This window comes from Prosopis cineraria, unplaced genomic scaffold (assembly GCF_029017545.1).
Source record: "Prosopis cineraria cultivar Desert tree isolate PC_DT_omini unplaced genomic scaffold, ASM2901754v1 PC5, whole genome shotgun sequence".
In the NCBI taxonomy this organism is placed as follows: Eukaryota; Viridiplantae; Streptophyta; class Magnoliopsida; order Fabales; family Fabaceae; genus Prosopis; species Prosopis cineraria.
In genome coordinates this window covers 24,392,734-24,413,614 of record NW_026555336.1, presented here as the reverse complement: position 1 = coordinate 24,413,614, position 20,881 = coordinate 24,392,734, and the positions used below count along the sequence as shown (strand labels likewise).

At 33.5% G+C, this 20,881-nt stretch overlaps 1 protein-coding gene across 1 annotated transcript; it reads left to right on the top strand.

Moving 5' to 3' along the window:
• The first annotated feature begins 2,799 nt into the window (after window positions 1-2,799).
• Window positions 2,800-17,397, top strand: LOC129310625 (uncharacterized). The gene is given in 9 exon segments (XM_054952521.1): window positions 2,800-2,977; window positions 3,327-3,382; window positions 3,805-3,933; window positions 10,789-10,921; window positions 13,964-14,122; window positions 14,416-14,676; window positions 16,084-16,588; window positions 16,591-16,823; window positions 16,950-17,397. Coding segments are annotated over 6 exon segments (1,326 nt in total). The 5' UTR covers window positions 2,800-2,977; window positions 3,327-3,382; window positions 3,805-3,933; window positions 10,789-10,840; the 3' UTR covers window positions 17,037-17,397.
• The last annotated feature ends 3,484 nt before the right edge of the window (window positions 17,398-20,881 follow it).

Below are 20,881 nucleotides of genomic sequence, written 5' to 3'. Positions count from 1 at the left end.
TCGACGTGGCATTGAAAAAAATCATCGAACCAACAGAATGTATATACAAAATAATTTGAATAAAATAATAAATGATTTTAAATGTAGGTAATACTTCATATAAAAAAAAGCAATTTGAGATATGATAATATGATTCTCTATTATAAAATAATTCCAATAAAATAATAAATTATTTTAAATGTAAGTAACTTCAAGACCTACTTTATATTTCATATGTATAATAATAGGTATTTTGAATGTAAATAATTTCAGGATTTATTTTGTGTTTTATGTGGTAATCTCTTCATGATCTATCTTTGAATAACTTCATGATCTATTTTATATTATATGTGAATAACTTTGGATCTCCTTTATTTTTTCATGTGAATAACTACAAAAGGCACCTTATATTGCAAATAACTTCAAGATTAATTTTATATTATATATGTGTGGATAATTTCAAGATTTACTTTATATTATATGTAAATTTTCAAGATGCACTCTGTTATGCGTAGATAATTTCATGATTCACTCTATATTATAGCTCCAAAATCCACTTTTCTAAAATTAAGATGTGTCCCATACTTCTGAATGTAGCACAGAATACATAATTATTTGATTGATTTAGGGAGAAAAAAAATAATTGAGAAAATAAATTCAATAAATAAATAACATAAAAAATAACAAGAGTGCATGAATGAGAGAAATTTACTTAATATTTAACTAATTGTGTATCCATTTCTATTATAGATATTCATTGGTATGAATATTAATCTCTAATTTAGAAATTATAAGGGCACTCACCTAGTAATGCTAAGAGTAGAGTAGTTATGCTGACAATGTATTATGAAAATAAAGATTGAAATAAGAAGATAATAGAAAAATTTAGAAGGAGAGAACAACATATTGAGAGAATTGAGAGCTTTTTTATTTTAGTAGGTTAAATATAATTGAAGTGCATTTTATTTATAGGTACAAATATATCAATTAAATTAAGTAAAATATACATGATAATAACAAATGAAAGATATTATGATAATCAAAAAATATTAAAAAATCTAAAAGATATAATGAGATAAAGGATATTCACATAATATCTGAATATTCATAATAAAAAAATTAATTGCTATTATGTTGCATGTGGATGTATGTCAATTTAAATTTGGATTAAATCCACCATTTGGATCTATGATACATAGATAGCAATATGTGTATCGGATAAAATGTGTATCCAATACGTTGATAATATTATTTTTAAGAATATAGGACACAATGCATTCTCCATACATACATATATATTTATAAAAAAAATCAAACATACATTAAAAATATAATTTCAATTTTAAAAAAACAAAACTAGTATAGATATATAGTGCTTTATAGTAATACCAAACAAAATACAATCATTAATTATACTTTTATGTTATCTATACATAATTATCTATCACCTATTCCCTATTAATAAGTATAATATCAATATCTTTCCTTGCTTGACCAATATAAGATTAAATTCTCACATATTTATAATTAAGAAAAATATAATTTTTATTCTTTTATTACATCTAAAACTTTCGATCTTTGACTTCAAAAGGAAATTTAAAAAGATATTAGTGATAAGATGTAATTTAGCTTAAAATTAAAATTTATGTAATTTCAAATATATAATTTCTTAAAAATTTTCTTAAAATTTAGCTTTGAAGTATTGACTTGTAATTTAGAAGTATTTAATATGTATTAAAAATTAAAATTTTTTAAATTAAAAAAATAATATTATGATACTTTATGGATTTGTGTCAAAAAAGTATTCGATAACGGTAAGTATTGGTATCAAATATGATATTGATATAGATATGTGAGACACTTTGAGATATTAGCGCTTCATAAATTTGGATCCATAAAAATTTTATAGATTTAGATTTGATTCAAACCTAAATCCATATTTTATTACGATTACTTTGTAATTTTAAATTTCTTATACAGCTTGGTTATTTAAAATATTAGTTGCTTTAACCCATTTTATCTCTTTCCATTTACATTTTTCATCTCTCTTTTTTATTATCTTTTCATTTAAATTTTTTATGCTATCCAAATAAATTATTTTAAATAAATTAATTTTAAATGTAAAATTTTAAACCTAAAATTTAAATTCAAATATTCAAACACTGCCTAAATTTTTTGGAGCACTTTTGCAAAAGCACACAGGATTGGCTATAAATTTTTGAATTTGACTTAAAAATAAGGGAGAAGAACAAGTAAATCACCATAGGATTTAAAATAAAATTTCACAAATCCTCCTCTAGTATTTGTGTCACGTCAAATTGAGAAATTTATAACTTATTATATTTGTTTTTCAAAAAATGAAAAATATTTTACTCACAAATCAAATTTGGGAACCTAATAGTAATTAATTTTATTACCTGATACTTCTATATAATTTTCTCAATAAATACATACACACATATATGTCAAAATGCAAAATATAAATGCATTTGAAAATAAATGGGCAAAAATATCTTTTAAGTAAGGGGTGTGCGATATTGAATTAAAATCGAAAATCAAATCAAACTAAATTGAATTTGATCTATTCAATTTAATTTATTCAGTTAAATGGTGAGTTTAGTTTAGCTTGGTTTTTTTTTTTTTAATTCAGTTTGTTTGGTTCGGTTTGGTCCGGAGGAAAAGAAACGGATAGAGTAATTAACCAAAATAAAATAATAATTTTATGTAATAATTATTTTAATTTTTAAAATTAAAAAGTAAAGGAGAGATAATAGAATAAAGAAACTTAGCCCGACCCATTTGGTACTGTCATTGGCTTACATTACACTCCCAACCCTACTCTCATTTAGTATTCTCACTGATAACCAGTCCGACGGGGCAGCGCCGAATACAATACACCGAACAGTCGTGTTCCGGCTTCGGATCCAATCTATTTGCGGCTAGGGAAGTGTTTTTCTTCATCAGCTACTTTCTGAAGTCCTCTTCCACGCGACCACAGGTACGTAGTAAATCTGCATAAGAATTTAGCTTTCCTGTTCTTTTATTTTTAATCAAATGCAATATGAGTGAGTTATCTGTGATCCTTTCTGCTGGGGAATCGGTTAATAAATCTGCATATGTTGGACGATGATCTAGTTTAATACCCGTGGCCTTGAGTTGGTTTCCCTTTTCACTGGTCGTTTTTAAGGAGTTTTCCCTACTTTTCATTTTCAGGTTAGAAAGTTTTTCCTTTGTCTCTCTATCTTGGAGCAATCTACTTTCGAGTCTAGATTCCCATTCTTTAAATTGATTAATGTGCTCGGAGCTGTAAAAGATAGATAATTTGTCGCTTCTTCGAACTATTGCAGGTGAGCATGTGATATTTTCGGGTAATCAACATTTTCCTTTTACCATGAGATAACGAGTATGCAAAATCTAACTATGTAGTTGTTTTGCATTTATCCTTTGAGTCTGTTGACATATATGGGACTAGGCTATCTTGCTTGAGTTGTTAGTTCCAAATGATTAGCAGTCCAAACGTTCTTTTATGTTCTTCAATGCCTTTATTTCATCATTCGCATTAATTCGCTGTCAATTCAATGTTATAAACTTTTTTTCTTCATTTATTATGATTTCACAGAAAGATTGCTAGGACAATTGTTTTGCTTAAATTAATGAAACTTGCTTGCAACTTATGAACTTGTCAAACAATAAATGGTATTTTTACTGGGGGTCAATTGCATCTGACATATTGGTGTTAGCTGCCGTTTCGGGATAATTTAACCAATCATCTTGTCATGATTATATTCTTCTCTTATATTCTTGCCCTATCTTCTTGAAGGTCAGTTTCATGGATGATGGACATGGAAAATAAAAGATAATCTCTGATCACTTTCGAGCTCCAACATCAAGCAAAGAATCTCTTGAAAACAGAACACCATCAATTTCAGAACCTGGAACTGATAAATCTTTGAGGTATTGTTTTCTGGTGGGAAAAGAAAAATATGGATATAAACTTTGTAGTTTTGCTTAAAATTAGTTAATCTATTTTAATTTAGGTCTTATCATCACCATCTGTGGACTCGTGGTAAATTAAGATCTGCTTTCATGTTGAAATTGTTTACAACAACAACAACAACAAGCCTTTATCCCACTAGGTGGGGTCGGCTACATGGATTGCAAGACGCCATTGTGCTCTATCATTTATTAAGCTTTTAGAAATATTATTAATTAAGAGATCACGTTCAACAACTTCCAAGAGTGTTCTCTTAGGCCTTCCTCTACCTCTCTTAATCGGACTCAAAGTTATATGTTCCACTCTTCTCACTGGTGCCTCCCTTGGTCTTCTTTGTACATGCCCAAACCATCTCAACCGATTTTCTACCATTTTTACCTCAATAGGTGCCACCCTCACTTTTTCACGTATGTGCTCATTTTGAATTTTATCTTTACGTGTATATCCGCACATCCATCGTAACATTCTCATCTCTGCTACTCCAACTTTATGCTCTTGCTGTCCCGTTAGAGCCCAGCATTCACTACTATATAACATTGCCGGTCTGATAGCAGTACGATAAAACTTTCCTTTAAGTTTATTAGGCACCTTACGGTCACAAATAACTCCTTTAGCTTTTCTCCAATTAAACCACCCAGCTTGAATTCTATGTGAAATATCTCCACTGATTTCGCCATCATTTTGAATAATGGCTCCCAAATATCTAAACTTTTCCACTTGAGGTATGATTTGATCTCCCAATTTCACTTCCAAATTATTTTCGAATAGTCCTTTACCAAATTTACAATATAAATATTCCGTCTTACTTCTACTCAGACGAAAACCTTTCGACTCCAATGTCCTCCTCCATAACTCAAGTTTGCAATTAACCTCTTCTCTTGTCTCTGCTATAAGAACTATATCATCCGCGAAGAGCATACATTTCGGGATTTCCTCTTGAATATGTTCCGTCAAAACATTTAAAATCAAGTTGAACAAATAAGGACTCAGAGATGATCCCTGATGTAGTCCAATCTTTATAGGAAAATCCTTTGTTTGACCACTAGGCGTTCTTATACTAGTTTTTACCCCCTCATACATATCTTGTATGGCTTTAATATAAGCAATCCGTACTCCCTTTTTTTCCAACGCTTTCCAAAGCACTTCTCTTGGTATACGGTCATAAGCTTTTTCCAAATCAATAAAAACCATGTGTAGATCTTTATCTTTACAACGATACTTTTCCATTAATCCCCTTAGTAGATAAATTGCCTCTGTAGTTGATCTACCTGGCATAAAACCAAATTGATTCTCAGAAATACTTGTCTCCAATCTCAACCTGTGCTCAATTACTTTCTCCCACAATTTCATTGTGTGGCTCATGAGTTTAATCCCTCTATAGTTAGTACAATTCTGAATATCTCCTTTATTTTTATAAATAGGAATTAATGTACTTCTCCTCCACTCATCAGGCATTTTCTTGGACCGTAAAATCACATTAAATAACTTAGTTAACCATCTCACCCCTTCTTCACCTAAACATTTCCACGCTTCGATAGATATACAATCAGGTCCGTTAGCTCTACCATTTGCCATTTTCTTAAGAGCTTCCTTTACCTCCTTATCACGTATTTTTCGATAGAATGACAAATTTTGTTCTCCTTCACCAGTTACTAAATCCTCCAAGTTACTAGATGAATCCTCTCCATCATTGAAAAGTTTAGAAAAATAAGTCTCCCATCTATTTTTAATTTCATCATCTGTAACTAAAATTCTTCCCTCTTCATCCTTAATACACCTTACCTGTTCTAGATCTCTTGATTTTCTTTCCCTACTCTTGGCAATCTTATAAATATTTTGCTCTCCTTCCTTCGTCTCAAGGTTCTTATAAAATTCTTCAAAAGCTTTGGAACGAGCTTCACCCACAGCTCTCTTAGTTTCCTTCTTAGCCATACGGTACCTCTCCCAATTTTCCTCATTGTTACACAAATGTATGGCTTTAAAACAGTTCTTCTTATACTTGATTTTGTCCTGTACACTATTATTCCACCACCAAGACTCCTTATCTCTCGGACCAGAACCTTTCGATTCTCCCAAAACTACTTTTGCAACCTCCCGTATCTTTTTAGCCATATCCTCCCATATGATGTTAGCACTTCCCTGAGAATCCCAAATTCCTTTATCCAAAAGATTTCGCTTGAAAATATCTTGCTTCTCACCTTTTAATTGCCACCACCTAATCTTTGGTGTTACTACTTGTCGATGTTTTTGGATTTTACTCATAATACACACATCAAGGACTAGGACCCTATGTTGTGTCGTTACAGCATCTCCAGGGATCACCTTACAATTTTTACAAAGTTTTCTATCTGTGTTCCTAACCAAAAGAAAATCAATCTGCGACCTTGAGGCTCCACTTTTGTAAGTGATGAGATGCTCATCTCTCTTCTTGAAACAAGTGTTGGCAATCTTAAAATCATACGCCAATGAGAAATCAAGAAGAGTTTGCCCTTCATTGTTTAGCTCTCCAAAACCAAAACCACCATGCACCCTCGCATACTGACCAGCTTCCCTCCCGACATGCCCATTAAAGTCTCCTCCAATAAAAATCTTTTCACTCTGTGGTATGTGTCGAATCAACCCCTCCAGATCCTCCCAAAATAATTCCTTAAGACTGGCTTCTGTCCCGACTTGCGGCGCATAAGCGCTAACAATATTAACAGTCTCACGTCCAATTATCATTTTTAAAGAAATAATTCTGTCTCCAATTCTGCTAACTTCTACAACGTTCTTCTTCCACTCCTTATCTATAATGATGCCTACTCCATTGCGTGCACTTACTTTTCCTGTATACCAAAGTTTGAAACCTTGAATATCCTTAGCTCCTTCTCCACGCCATTTTGTTTCTTGCAAGCAAAGGATATTGATTTTCCTTTGAATCATAACCCCTACAACCTCTACAGATTTACAATTTAATGTCCCAACATTCCAAGTACCAAATCTAATTTTGCTCTTATGGACTAACTTCTTTAGCCGCGTGCGTCCAGAATGACGCGGTAGCCCTTGCTCATTTAACACTACATCCGGGCGCCGATGCAGCGGCTCTAACTCACTTATCACTGTACTCGAGCCATGCAGCGCGTTACTTACGGGCAACGACCTAGCATTAACATTATAACGTCTATTGTCCATGTTCATGATAGATTCAACAAATTTTTACATTGGCTGTTGATGGCCTAACACAACCCTCCTCCTTTACCCGGGCTTGGGACCGGCTATAAACATAGGCGGAGTTCATGTTGAAATTGTTTAGTCTTCAAAATTTCTTTTTGGTTCACGATGATTCTTGTGTAGTTTGATCCACAATTATAAAGTAATTACACTCCCTCTCACAATTCCGTCCATTATAAATGGGACCAACAATTGCTTTAAGAGGTGTCGCATAAGTGCTAGAGTAGCATTCATTGTTGTAACAAAATTTGGTAAATGGAAGGGATTTCCCAACTACTTCTCAATCGCAGGGTACATGTCCTGAACACATCTCTCAAACATTGGGATAGATAATTCGTCTGGTTCGTCTATTTATATAGGAGAACAAGTGGTGTTTACCCTCACCTTTGTTCCCATGGTTTCCAGCAATGACCCTCGAAGGTTCAAAGTGAACCTCAAGTCTTGACCTGACACAGTCTTGCTCAATACTCTAAGTAGTCTCCTTACCTCTTTCTCCTACAAGTATACTAATTCCTTAAGTTAACGGATGAACTTTTCATCAGAAAATGACTAATATCCCGAGTCAGTCTAAACTCATCCAAGCATTATAGTGGCCTAAAGCTATTTTAGATAGTCCTATGATGAAATCCATGGTAATTCTATCCCACTTCCCACTCTATGTTAACCAATAATGGCGACATTTTCCTAACGATATTATGACTTCGATTTAATAATACATATGACTTACAATTTAAACATGTAAGGGTCTAACCAAGCCTACATAACAATTCAAACCCTAGTTGCCTTACTCAAATGGCCTAATTAATCTTGCCCAAATTTCGGATGTTTGTGTCCAGACTAATGCATATAATCAATGACATTTACATCAATAATATATTTGCTTAAATAAGCCTTCAATATTAAAAATCCCTAATTTTTGGCTAAACTCCCACTCGAATTAAATTCCTAATTGATTGTGTAACTAATGCACATAATTAATGACATTTACCATCAATGATGTTGATGGATAACTTTCGAAGGAGGGCTTTATTGTTGAGGAAAGATCAAAGGATGTCATAAACGAGCTTGTTAAACATGTAGATAAGTTTACCAATGAAATGGTGACCTTGAGAAGATGAGTCGAGAGATGGAAAATCTTTGTTGGAGAGGTTGATATAATATTGGATGAATTAAGAAGGGTTTAGAACACACACGTTGAGGCTGGATATGGGAAGAAGAAGAAGAAGGCTATGGCAACTCAGATTGTGTCTAGGTTTTTTTTTTGCTTTTGTTTTCTTCCTAAACTTGTGAATAACTCAATGGGAGGTGGTTGTATCAAAGAACCCCAAGGTTAGACTTAATATGATATTAGTTTGTGTTCGAATGTTATGATTGAAAAGTTTGGAGTTTTTTTTTTTCCTTTTTCTAATGTGAACCTTTTCATGTTAAGGAGATTTTTGAGCTTTGGTTTATATCAATTAATCCCTAGAATAATGGAGAATAATAGAGTTAAAAGTAATTTGAGAATATGATAACAATTTGCATGGCCATAATTGTTCGATAGCAATAATGTTCAAATATCCAAAAAATATGCTCAAAGTTGAGCGATAAATATATGAGACCACAAATTGCCATAAATATATCCATCCATAACATTGTCGAAGCTTTTTCAAAAGGCTTTTCCAAGATACTAAGAACACAAGTTGCACTCAAAAGTTCTTGTAACATACACAAAATATTGTCTAACAAACACTATCATAATAAGGGTCTAAATATTTGAATGTCTAGTCCTCATCCTCACAAGGCCAATCCTTCTCTCCCTTTCAACAACTATAGTTGAGGTTATGCAGCCTTATTCCCCCTCCACATGAGATCTTTGAAGATAATAACCAAATGAAGTAATGATCATCATGCCTTCTGCATATTTGACATCAAAGTAATTTTAGACCTCATCACTAAGAACCAGTAACCTCTAAAACCATTGAATGAACCACATCCCATTTACTATATTCTCCTTCTCAACCAAACGAAAGGCAATTGGAAAGTGAATCATCAGCATCTACTCCAGTTGCAGTGAGTAGGATCCCTCTTGAGTGGCCTTTTTAAAAACATGTCATTTAAGCCAATGAAGGGTCAGCACCTTGATTTCCAACCAACCTGCACAAAGGAGAGGATAAGTAACTTGGTAATCCAAGCAAGTACATCGCATTAACTATGAGCATTAGAGTGAGTATTTACCTTCGAAGTATCAAAGTGCAAGTACATCATGCCAAATACCCTTCTTCCTTGCTCAGGAGTATATCTGCTAAGCTCAACAATGACATCAAATCTAGGATTAGACTCCCTTTACTTAATTTAGTAAGCTTTAAGACTTCCAAACACATCCTTATAACTACCTTCAATCTGCTCCATTATCATCTTCTTCGCCCTCGTACACTTAGCTAGGTTTACATTGATCGTTAAATCACCTACTACATCCTTCTATATATTAGTAGTCTTGTATTGTGGCATCTCTTGCTCTTTCCTCTTAAAATAGCTTGCTAACCACTTTGTTGTGGCCTTGGGATTTTTGTAAACCCTAAGGCATCGATGCTCATTACCCTAGGTTAGAACCATCTTTTGAGGTGTAAAGCACACATGGCACTCTTCCTCATTTTGGCTTTCACCCTCAATATCAAAAAATACTTAACAATACCAATTGCATTGTGTGAAAATTTTGAGAATGAATTTATACATTAACATCTTGTTATTTTATTTTTGTTCTTTTAAAATGGTTTCTCATTGTTCTCCTCCTTTTTATATCAATGGAATTTAGTTATGATTATTTTAGTTATTCCTCCTCCTTATTTCTTTTTTTTTTTTTGGGAAAGGAATAAAAAGAGATATCTAAAAAGGGGTTAGCGCTTAGCCTCACCTTGGTCTTGCCTTGCTTGTTCGGATGACGAGCTAAAATGGGCTTATGACATGCTGTGGGCAACTAAATGTAGCCCATGCTTATATGAAATTTTAAGATAGATCTACAAGCAGGATCTCAGGCTGGCCCGTTGGGCCGTCCCAACTTGAGCTAAAATTGGCAAGTTTGAGTCAAAGTAACTCCGTTATGTCACCTCAACTCAAATAATGTAGTCTAGGATATTGGGTGCAATACAAAAAAATAACGCCCAGCACTCAACAAAAATCCATTGAAGTATTGCAAATGCAACATTTTCCTTTGATTAGTGGAATACACGCCCAATACCACTGATCCCCATGATATGACTGGAAAATGTCCAGATAGTCCTTGCCATAGATATAAACCCTAACTCATTTCTCTACATAGTCCGTGATCTCTCTCTGCCCCCCTACAATTGGCCAACATAATTCTGCAGCTTCAATGTTTCTTGGTTGAACAATCCAGTGGAACATTGAGTTTCATAATTCCTAACGAGCCTGTCTCAAAATTAGGTTTGATACTTTTTTTTTGGGGTTTGTTTTATAAATTTCCATGTTTTTTTGGAACTTTGTCGTAGATTTTGGGGAACTGTTTTCTTCTCTAGGGTATACATGTAAATCCAATGTGAAGTAAATTTATGCCTATGATATTTCATTGATCACGCCATTTCTTTTATATGGTTGGAACAAGGTAGAGAACATTGAAATCAGAAGGAGAGTTTTTCTAGCTGCACTTATTTTATAAAAATGGCCGACGCGTTTGATGATGAAGCTGAGCAGGCTGTTACAATCCACGAATATCTTAAGGAAGTTGAGGACAGGGAGCTGGTGAGTCTTTTTTCCATCACATTTTTACTTTAATTTTCTGCCTGTACAAGCCAGTGTGAATTTCTATTACTGGCGTTGGCTATCATCCATTTAATTGTTCACAGCTTTATTTGATCGACAAAATTGTTACTATACTATGTTTTAAAAAGGATGGCTCCATGACATATGGTTTAGTTAATACCCTTCAATTGGTTGTGGGTAATACATGAGACAGAATAATGTGAATCGCAGTTAAAGTTAAACGTAATAGCTCTGCATATTTCAAAAAGATTGCTAGGCTTCAAAATGCTTGCAAGATAATGCTAGACTAGAGTGCTGCTTCTTTCCATGAATTCTTACCTTCAATATGAATTTAAAAATGAAAAATCAGAATGATTAACATAAGGAGCAGACTGAGATTTATTCAAGGTAGTCAAATTCAAGGGGTGGCTTAATTTACATGATGATGCCTTTGGGCAAGAGGCGCTGGAAAAGTGTTTGTCCAGGTGAAGCAAAGCATTAAATTAGACGAGAAAAAAGGTTATATATAAGATATACAAGTAGAAAATTAATATGAACCATGGTAACTCTCAGCATATAAATTAACTCTTTGCATAGTAATCATATAAAACAATAAACTATTCAAACCATTAAGTCAGAAAATTCTTATCTTGTTTAAATTTGATTTATCTGCCTAAATAATAATCTCTTAAGGTGAAAGACCACTTTGCCCAATTAGGCTGGATTTTTAATTTTTTTCCCTATGCTTAATATACTTCAATTGATAGCTATGGCTTATTGTGCGGGGTTTTGGAAATGCATAACTATGAAATTAAACTTGAGTGTGTGCAAGGTAATTATGCGAGTGCCTTGCATTCATTAGAGAGGTACCAAAGGCACTGCAAGTGAGCTCCGCTATTGAGGCCCCTTGACTCAACCAGCAAGAGGTGTTGATGCCTTGCACCAGTGCCTTAGGCACTAAGGTGATTTATGATGTTGTTTATTTGTACATCCTGACAATGGCTAGACTAAGAAGTGGAAGGTGGTATGGATCCATCATTGATTCTCTATAGGCATTCCGGTTGTTTTGCAGTTTTTGACTAAGCTGCGGTTAGTATTATTGGTCCCAGAGGGGGCTTTTGTGAAAGCTAAAATGACTATAATATCATATAAACATAATGGATATTGGAACAATGCTATATCAAAAAATTGTTTATATGAAAGCCAAATGAATTAAAGTGGCTCTTACCAACACAAAATATTGTTTGGAAAACTAAATGAGTCAGGTTGATATCTTCAATGGCACAAGGAAGGATAGTATTGCTTTGAATTGGACCAATTGATGAAAGTATACATTGCTATGGACTTTTTTCAACTTAGACCATTAAGGTTATAGTATTTCTTTGTTAACTGACTAGGGTAACTATTTCGGAAATTTGCTTATTACTAATTTGATAGCATCAATTGAAGAATCTAGGCCAGCTACTTGTGAAATGATCAGGCAATTAGACTACTCAAGTTACTTGAAATAGTTTGATCTTTGACAACCTTAAAGGCCTTTGAGTTGGTATGATGACTTACTATATAGCAGCCCATTTGGTATCCCAAAATTTTTTTTAATGGAAGCGGAAGTGAGATGGAAATAGGGTGCAAATGGAATTTAAAGTTTGTTTCATTTGTATTTGGAACTTTTATATGAAAACACCCAAGTGGCCCCCTAGAAAACCCATTTCTCCCACCAAAAACATCAGAAACAACCATCGCCCACAACCATGCAAGCCATTGGGGAGAACAAGTTCCACCATTGAAGCCAAAATGGAAATAAAAATTAAACAGGTAAAATCTCTTTGCTTTGCTTGAATCTCTGTCTGTGGTCAAAATTGCATCTTCTTGTGGGGCACCTGGCTGTCAAACTCGAAGTTGAACTCAAAACCACATGCAGGAAAATCACCTAAAAATCAAAGGGTTTTGAAGATGATTGAAGACATTGAAGGGAAATCACCTAGAACTTGAAACTAGATGCGGGTTAACCAGAAATTGCATAGAAATTGGAGGGTTTTTGCTGTTGACAATGAAAGGGTAATCATCACTGTTGTTGGAGGAGGTTGTTGTTGCTATCATGGGGTTGAGATCATTGAGGAGGTTGTTGTTATCATCACTAGAGGAAGGAGGGAGTTAGATCGAAGAGGATGGTCAAAGATGTGGTTTGGTTGAAGATGATGGTTTGATGTTGCTGTCTTCCTTGTTAGTTAGCCATCACTTCCTTGCTGTTGCACCAGCTACAGGGGTCAATAGGGGTAGAAAATGACGAGGTTGCCTGCTGTTGTGACGAGAAGCTGTGGCATGAAGGGCTGGGTGAGAGGGCAAACATGAGCTAATGAACATGGAATTTGAATTCTTTGGGTTGGAGGTTGGAGCCTAATTCCACCAATTTTGGAGGAAATGGAAATGGAAATCCATGAGATTTTATGCTACAACGTGGGCAATATTCAATATTCCAATTCCATTTCCAATTCTATTACCCCAATTCCACCATACCAAACATGCCCTAAGTGTATTTCTCATTTGAAAGGATGCTAAGACAAGAATTAAGTTTGAGACTTTTAAATTCTGAAGAAAATATTTGAACTTGTGCGTGCAGATGTTTGATGAGAAGTCATTGGTTTTTGAAGTCTGATATAAATAGGTTGTTTTGTATTACTTTGAGTTTCTTAGTCTTGAAACCTAAAAAAGTAATGTATTTTTCTTCATCTTTTCTGAGTTTGGGCCTTTTTCTTGAGCTTCTATTTAATGTGACTGGGACCAATAATATTTTGTTGGGTGATGTTTGCTATATATTATGACTTGTACTGATCTAAATGAAAATAGCTGTCCTCTTATTGTGTTCACTTTGCTTGATTAGAAAGATGCTTGCTTTCTTTTTTATAAGAAATTGTGATTATGTATGAGCTGATCTTTTTTCAAATTCCAACTTAGTTCATTCCATGTTATCTATATTCATCTGTGTTTATGGATTGAATATTAATAACTTATTTTAATTTAGATCCTCAATTCTTCTCTTAGGAAGCTGATTTAGTTCTAGGGGGTGATGATGGTAAGGAGTGTACCTATAACAATGGCTATATGAAAAGACAAGCAATTTTCTCTTGCCTCACATGCACCCCTGATGGGAACGCTGGAGTTTGCACTGCTTGCTCATTGGCTTGCCATGACGGCCATCAGGTAGTTCTTTTCTACTACAAGGGCATAAAATTGTGGTTTTCATTGCAACTGAACTGACCAAAGAGATGATACAATGAGATGGAAGACTAATATCACATTATACTATTTGTACTGAACCCAAAGGATGGAGGGATTTCCTAAACAAATCTCAACTATCATGCATTGCTCTTAAGATATAAATTTGACATCATTTTTTTGAAATAATTTTCTATTATCTCCTGTATACCATTGATTTTACTTGTTCAATGCAACATTGAATAATTTGTGTTTTTCATTACTGCTTTTGAGCTAAGGTCGTGGAACTGTGGACAAAAAGAAGCTTCAGGTGTGATTGTGGAAATTCAAAGTTTGGGGAGTTCTATTGTAAGCTTTTTGCTAACAAGGATATTGAAAATGTTGAGAATGCGTACAATCACAACTTCAAAGGTTCATATTGCACATGTGGTCGGCCTTATCCTGATCCAGATGCTGAAGAACAAGAGGAGATGATACAGTGCTGCTTATGTGAGGACTGGTTTCATGAGGAGCATCTTGGCCTAGAGTCTTCTGATGAGGTTGGTATCTTGGAGCATGGTCTCTGTTCCTCTCTTAACTGTTTTATATCTTGTTCTTTTGAGTTAGTTTTGACATGGCCTTTCAATGTAGTTTGAATTTTAGGTCTTCTGTGTTAACTTCTCGGTTCTAGGGTTATTTTTAGTCCAAGTCCTTGATTGCAATCATATATAATTTATAGATTTCTGTAGATTCAACGTATGCTTTTTTTTTTTGGCCAACGATTCAACTTATGCTACTTAGAGCATAAAGTTAAAGATTTTTTTTGTAAGTTAAAGATTTTTTTTTTAAGTTAAAGATTTTTTTTTTTGGCTTTTTAATGCTGAATTTGCTGCCACATAGTGCAAAATTAGTGGGAACTATCATTCGTTGCATTCTCTTGTGGGCTATAACAAATTTTATTTGTGCTCTAGATGTTACACAGGAATCACTTAAAGGGGAGATAGACAATTGTTAGTTGTTCTGAGCTTATAAATAATTTAGTAAACTCAAAATATTCTGTTGTCTTTGTTACACGTGATTTACTCAGGGTCTTGCCTCTAATAGTCCCTCCTCCCTTTGAAAAAGTATTGACTTGGGCTGTTGGCTTTAATAATGTTGATGGTTGTTTAATTATTCCCTTTAGGTGTTTTTTTCCTCTTTTTTTTTTTTCACACAATTTTATGTGTTCTGTAATAAAATGCTTTGCCCGGCAAGCCTCTTTATATGGCTCTATGTGATACCTTACCTCTAATAATTTCCTCAAAGTTAATCTTTATGCCCCTCAAGATATTACTTTGTTCAAGTTTCTCATGCATCTTAAGATGTGTTTCCTATCATAATATTTATGGTCAGAACTAATATTTATTGTATATATTGTTTTATGAGAGAATATCAGGTAGATAATGAGGAGAATATTGGGTATTTATTTAGGTGATATCATGTGATATTCTAATCTGATTCATTCTCCATGATTCTCGGAGATATAATTGGATGCTCACTTGTATATATCTGTGTACTCTTTTTCGATTAATGTATGGAAATCTTCATTGCCAAATTGCTACAATTTCTATTTCAACCTAGTATTTGATTTGATATGTTCTTCAGTTCTCACTTGAAGCTAATATCAAGGTAGTAAAAGCATTACTGACTGCAAATTTTTCTATATCTCTAAATTCGTGTGCACTTGCTGCATAATATTGTTTTTTCGTAATTGCGGGTCAAATTTGTGGGAGCAGACGTTGCATTTGTTGTGAGGAGCAATCAGAAAGTTTTATATGATGGGTAGCTTATTTTGTTCTACAATCATAATAGCTATATATTTTGTTTTAAGTTGTTCTATATCTCCATGTAATCAACTTTGAAATGTCAAATAAGGACACCCCTGATGTTATCTTGTTTAATTATCTGTCGCTCTTGCTGTTTCTCAGATACCAAGAGATGATGAAGGAGAGCCTCTGTATGAGGACTTCATATGTAGAGCATGCTCTGTAGTATGTTCCTTTTTAAGATTGTATCCTGAAGCAATATGGGCTGCAGCAAAGCAGCCAGATGCTGATATCAAAGGTAGCAAAAAGCAGCCAGATGCTGATGTCAAAGGTTGCAAAAAGCAGCCAGATGCTGATATCAAAGGTAGCAAGGATAAAGGTGCGTCGGAAGATATGCCTTCCACTTGTAGATCTGAAAAGTCGATGAATAATATGTGCTCTCATAGTTCCCCTGAAATTGAGGATTCAAAATCTAAAGCTGATTCTGAAACTGTCTCTGGAGAGAAAGATCCGCTTCAGGGAGACAATTGTGCTAAAAATGCAGTTTTAAGTCCTTGCATGAAAAACACCAATCCCCATGCTAACTGTGTCCTTGGTGTCAACATTGTGGATGCTCCTCCAAGTAAAGATAGTAAACCAATGTTCCTTTCAAAAAATTGGAGAGATTCTTTTGCAAATGTGAAAAGTGTATGGAGTATTACAATCAGAAGAAGATTGCTTTTCTAGCAGACAAAGAAGACTCAATTGTTGAGTACGAGAAAATAGGAAAGCAAAAGAGGGAAGAAAAGTTGCAGGAGCAGGAGGGTGCTGAGTTGAGTTTTTTTAATGAACTTGGACACGTAGAGAAAGTTGAGATCTTGAAGGGCATCGAGGAAATGAAGGATGGGCTTCGTGCTTTCCTGGTACAATACTCTTGCCAAAATATTTTTATTATGTGCTTTTACCATTTGTTCAGAATGTCGGAGGTGAGGAACCCACTATGGCCTTGTTTCACCAATGCTATGCTGTTTGTTTACATTTCACAACAGGACTCTGCAGACTCGTCAAAGCCAATCACTGCTGATGATATTCACCAGTTTTTTGATGACATAAAGAACAAACGTCGTCGTGTATAGTGAGTCCTGGTGTGTTCTTTTTGTCTGTGCATCTTAAGACGTGCTGGTCAAAACATTCAGTCTAACACTTATTAGAGTTGGTTTGTATTAGCTATAGTTTACTAGGGCCGTGAGTTTTATGATATTTAAATTAGAGTATTCCTATTTGTATGATACACGTACTAAAAATAGACTGGCTTTACTTTCCTTGAAGTTAAATCAGGCTTAGCGTGTTCTGCTGATGCATTGCTGGAGTGAATATGTAGTTTTCCAATCCGGTACTAAACCTTGCATTAAATATGTAGTTATTCTTAAATCCTACGGGATTAAGGATTGTATGAGGCATTCCATCTTCAGAAATTCATGCGAATTACTTGGTTTATCAGTGATGTTTACACGGTATTCCTTTTGGTACTATATATTAGTAATTTTTTTTTTTAACAAATTGATGGCTTTCTATATTAGTAATCACTTGGCATAAAAAGGTGGTGTATTTATGAGCTTTCTCAACCATCTTTCTATATGAATATGTATATATATATATATATATATATGAGTAGAGTCGCAGACCTATGTTTAGTCAAGCCGCGCGTCCGGGTCTGTTATGTTTGATTTTTGTTTTGTTTATTTCATAAATAAATGAAACCATCTCCCCCTCCCCCCCAATTATATCTATCCATTATCACATTTTAATCGCAAGGTTAGGATTGGTGATGGCAAGTGTTTTTTATGATTTAATATTTATTTTAAAAATAAATAAAATTATCTCTTTAACATATCTCTTCATTATCCTAATTTAATTTCAAATTTATAATAATTAAAACAAATAATCTAACGAAAAAATAATAATCAAAATCAATTTTATTATATATAAATATATATATATATACATAGAATGGCAAACAACATGTTTATGCCACATTTCCTTCAAGTTCAGATTTTCTAATTTAACTTGTTCATAATTTTAAATTTTTAATTTAAAAATTATAAAACTATCCCACTCCCAATCCCCACTTTCCATTAAAATATTGCAATTCTAACCTTCATTTATTTTTAAAAATATTTAATTCAAATAATGACTACATATCTAAAACTAATAGCAACTGCCTCTTCTTAAGTATTATTTCTTTCTCATTTATTTATAATATTTTCTCTCATGATCTTTCTCAATATCACAACTTCTACATCATCCTTGATTTTTTTAAAAAATGTTTTATTGCATTATCTTCAAAAATTATAGAAACTACTTTCCGTTATCCTTGTATTTCTCTCATTATATTAACTCTTATTTTATTTTATCTCAGAATCACAAGCATCATCCACAACTTGACACATAAGCTAATTTCATAATGCTGCAATTCTAGCCTATCCATGTTAGCATTGATTAAAATGTATTTTTAATAAAATAATAAACATGATATCTCTAAAACAATGTTAAGATAACTTCTTTTTATCCCTTATTTTTCTCTCTTATTATCTTAACTCTTTCTTTTAATTTATTCCCAAATAATCTCTACCATGATCCCATCTACTGTTATATTGTTTTTTAAACTATTTTTTATATAAAAACAATATGCATGATGCCTAGAGTTGTCAATTAGGGCCGAGCCCATTGGGTCGATTGCTTTAAGCTCGAAAATAATTAGGGTTAGACCTCTACTTTGGAAGGAAAAATGGTAATTTGAGCTTGAAAGAGCTCGCCCTTTTAAGCCCGAAAATAAAAGGACTAGCCCTTTTAAGCCCTTTTATTTTTTAAAAAAATTATAATATAAAAAATAAAAAATTAAATATATAACTAAAAGAAGTGAATATATTAGACTCATTCGTCCCTCCTTCGTTCATTCATTAAGATTTAGCTAATAATATTAGTCAAGTCTAATTTTTATTGGTATTAATTTTGATGTTGCTATTTGATATTAGATCTGAATGTTTAAATTTTTATTTACTTATTGTTGTGTAAATTGATTTAAATTTATTTTCTTAAATTTAATTTTATGTATAATAACTTTTTTTAGAATTATAAATATATTTTTTTAGAATTTTAAATTGAAAAAAGTTTAAAAAAAGGGCTGAGACCTTGAGGGTCGGTCCTTCAGCCCTAAGGGTTAGGGCCGAGCCTCGTAAAAGAAAACCTTGAAGTATGATCGGATTTATTAGAGCTAGCCTGTTTAGGCCCTAGCTTTTCAAAAGTCGACCCTAATTGACAGCTCTAATGATGCCTTCGAGACTATCAAATGGCTTCCTCTTATCCATCATTTTCTCTCTCTTATTATCTTAATTCTTTTTTCAATTTATTCCTGGATTTTCTCTCCCATGTCCATCTTTAAGCAACTATCATCCCATAAGTTGTGGTTTTCGAACATTGAGAACATTGTCATTGAGCACTCCTCCACATTGTTGTTTTCCTTGGTGTGTATATCTAGCCTTGCCCTAATGCTTTTGGCTTTTCTTCTTCTTTGAAGTTGGGCTACACCAGCGTCACATCTTCTTTTATGAGTGCCAGTATTCATGTCTACAACTTTGAACAATTCAGTGTTTGAGTTCTCATTTTGGTTATCTTTGTGCGACAATGAGTTTCATGACTTCCTTTCTTGTTTTAGTTGTAGATTGTTGCTAAAAGAGGTTAAAAGAGGTTGAAGTTAGTTATTGGTTTGTCACCTGCTCCTCCCACAAGCAAAGTACCAGAAATTCTAGTAGTTAGTTACAGCTAATGGAAAATATGTTAGAAGCATTTGCAATAATTTTAGTTAACATTAGTTTTTCTTCCTTCCATTATTCAAATATGTAGGTGTATATAAAAGCTTGATTGAATAAATGTTCTATTTCTTTCATACAGGGGAAATTAGTCATTAATGATAAGAGGTTGCAAAATGTTGGTGGCAAAGCAAATGGAAAGATGATAAATAGAGGAATGTCCTTTAATGAACTAAACAGAACAATATGTTCATGCCTTGGGTGTGAATTAAAAATAATGGAATTGAAGTTTGATGCAACCATTGTTGTAGAGAAAGATGATGGAGTATGGTGAATAGTTGATTTTAATTAAAAAATGTGGATATGTGTATATATGTGAAGGTGTAAATGACTGTAGAGTTGAAGTAAAACCCATGTTAACTTCACAAGGGTTAGAATCTCTAGCATGCCTATTTGTATTATCTGTTATTGGATATTCTTCAACCAAGGGAACACAAGAGCTTCCATGTTTAATTGAAAATGCACTTGTTCCTTCCTAAGCATGAAGCAGCTAAGTAGAAAGACTTGCTTTTGGGCTTGAGGCAAACTTTCAAGAATGCAAGTATATTCAAGAAATCATTGTATAACATAGTTTGACACACAAGTTTGCATACAACTATGTGAAGAAATGCTCAAGTAAGATGATAGTGAAGTGCAACCTTAGTGGGTGTCTATGAAAGATTATTGCTTATGTAATGGGTGATCAAGATTCAAGATTCTTACATGTGCATACCTTTAACAATGAGCACATTCACTCAGCCTAGTACAATCTCCTAGTTTCTCATAAATTTACATTCACTTTGGCCTTATATATCATTATGGATGGTTTGAGGTGTTCATTGGACAAAGCACCAAATGATATAAGCTGTGACTTGTGCAGGAATTATTACCTTGCATTGTCTTGTGATCAAGCATGAAAAGGAAAAGAGAGAGCATTGACAAAAAGGCAAGGAGCACTTGACCAATCGTATATGTTGATTATATGGTTTTGCCAAAGAATATTGAAAGGAGACTCTACAAGTATGGCAAAATAGGGATCATCAATTGACCATAAATTCTAGAGGTTGTTTCTCTTATATGGGTGTTGTATAGAATGATTCTTTAAATGGTTGATGGCTTGTGTTGTTTATTGA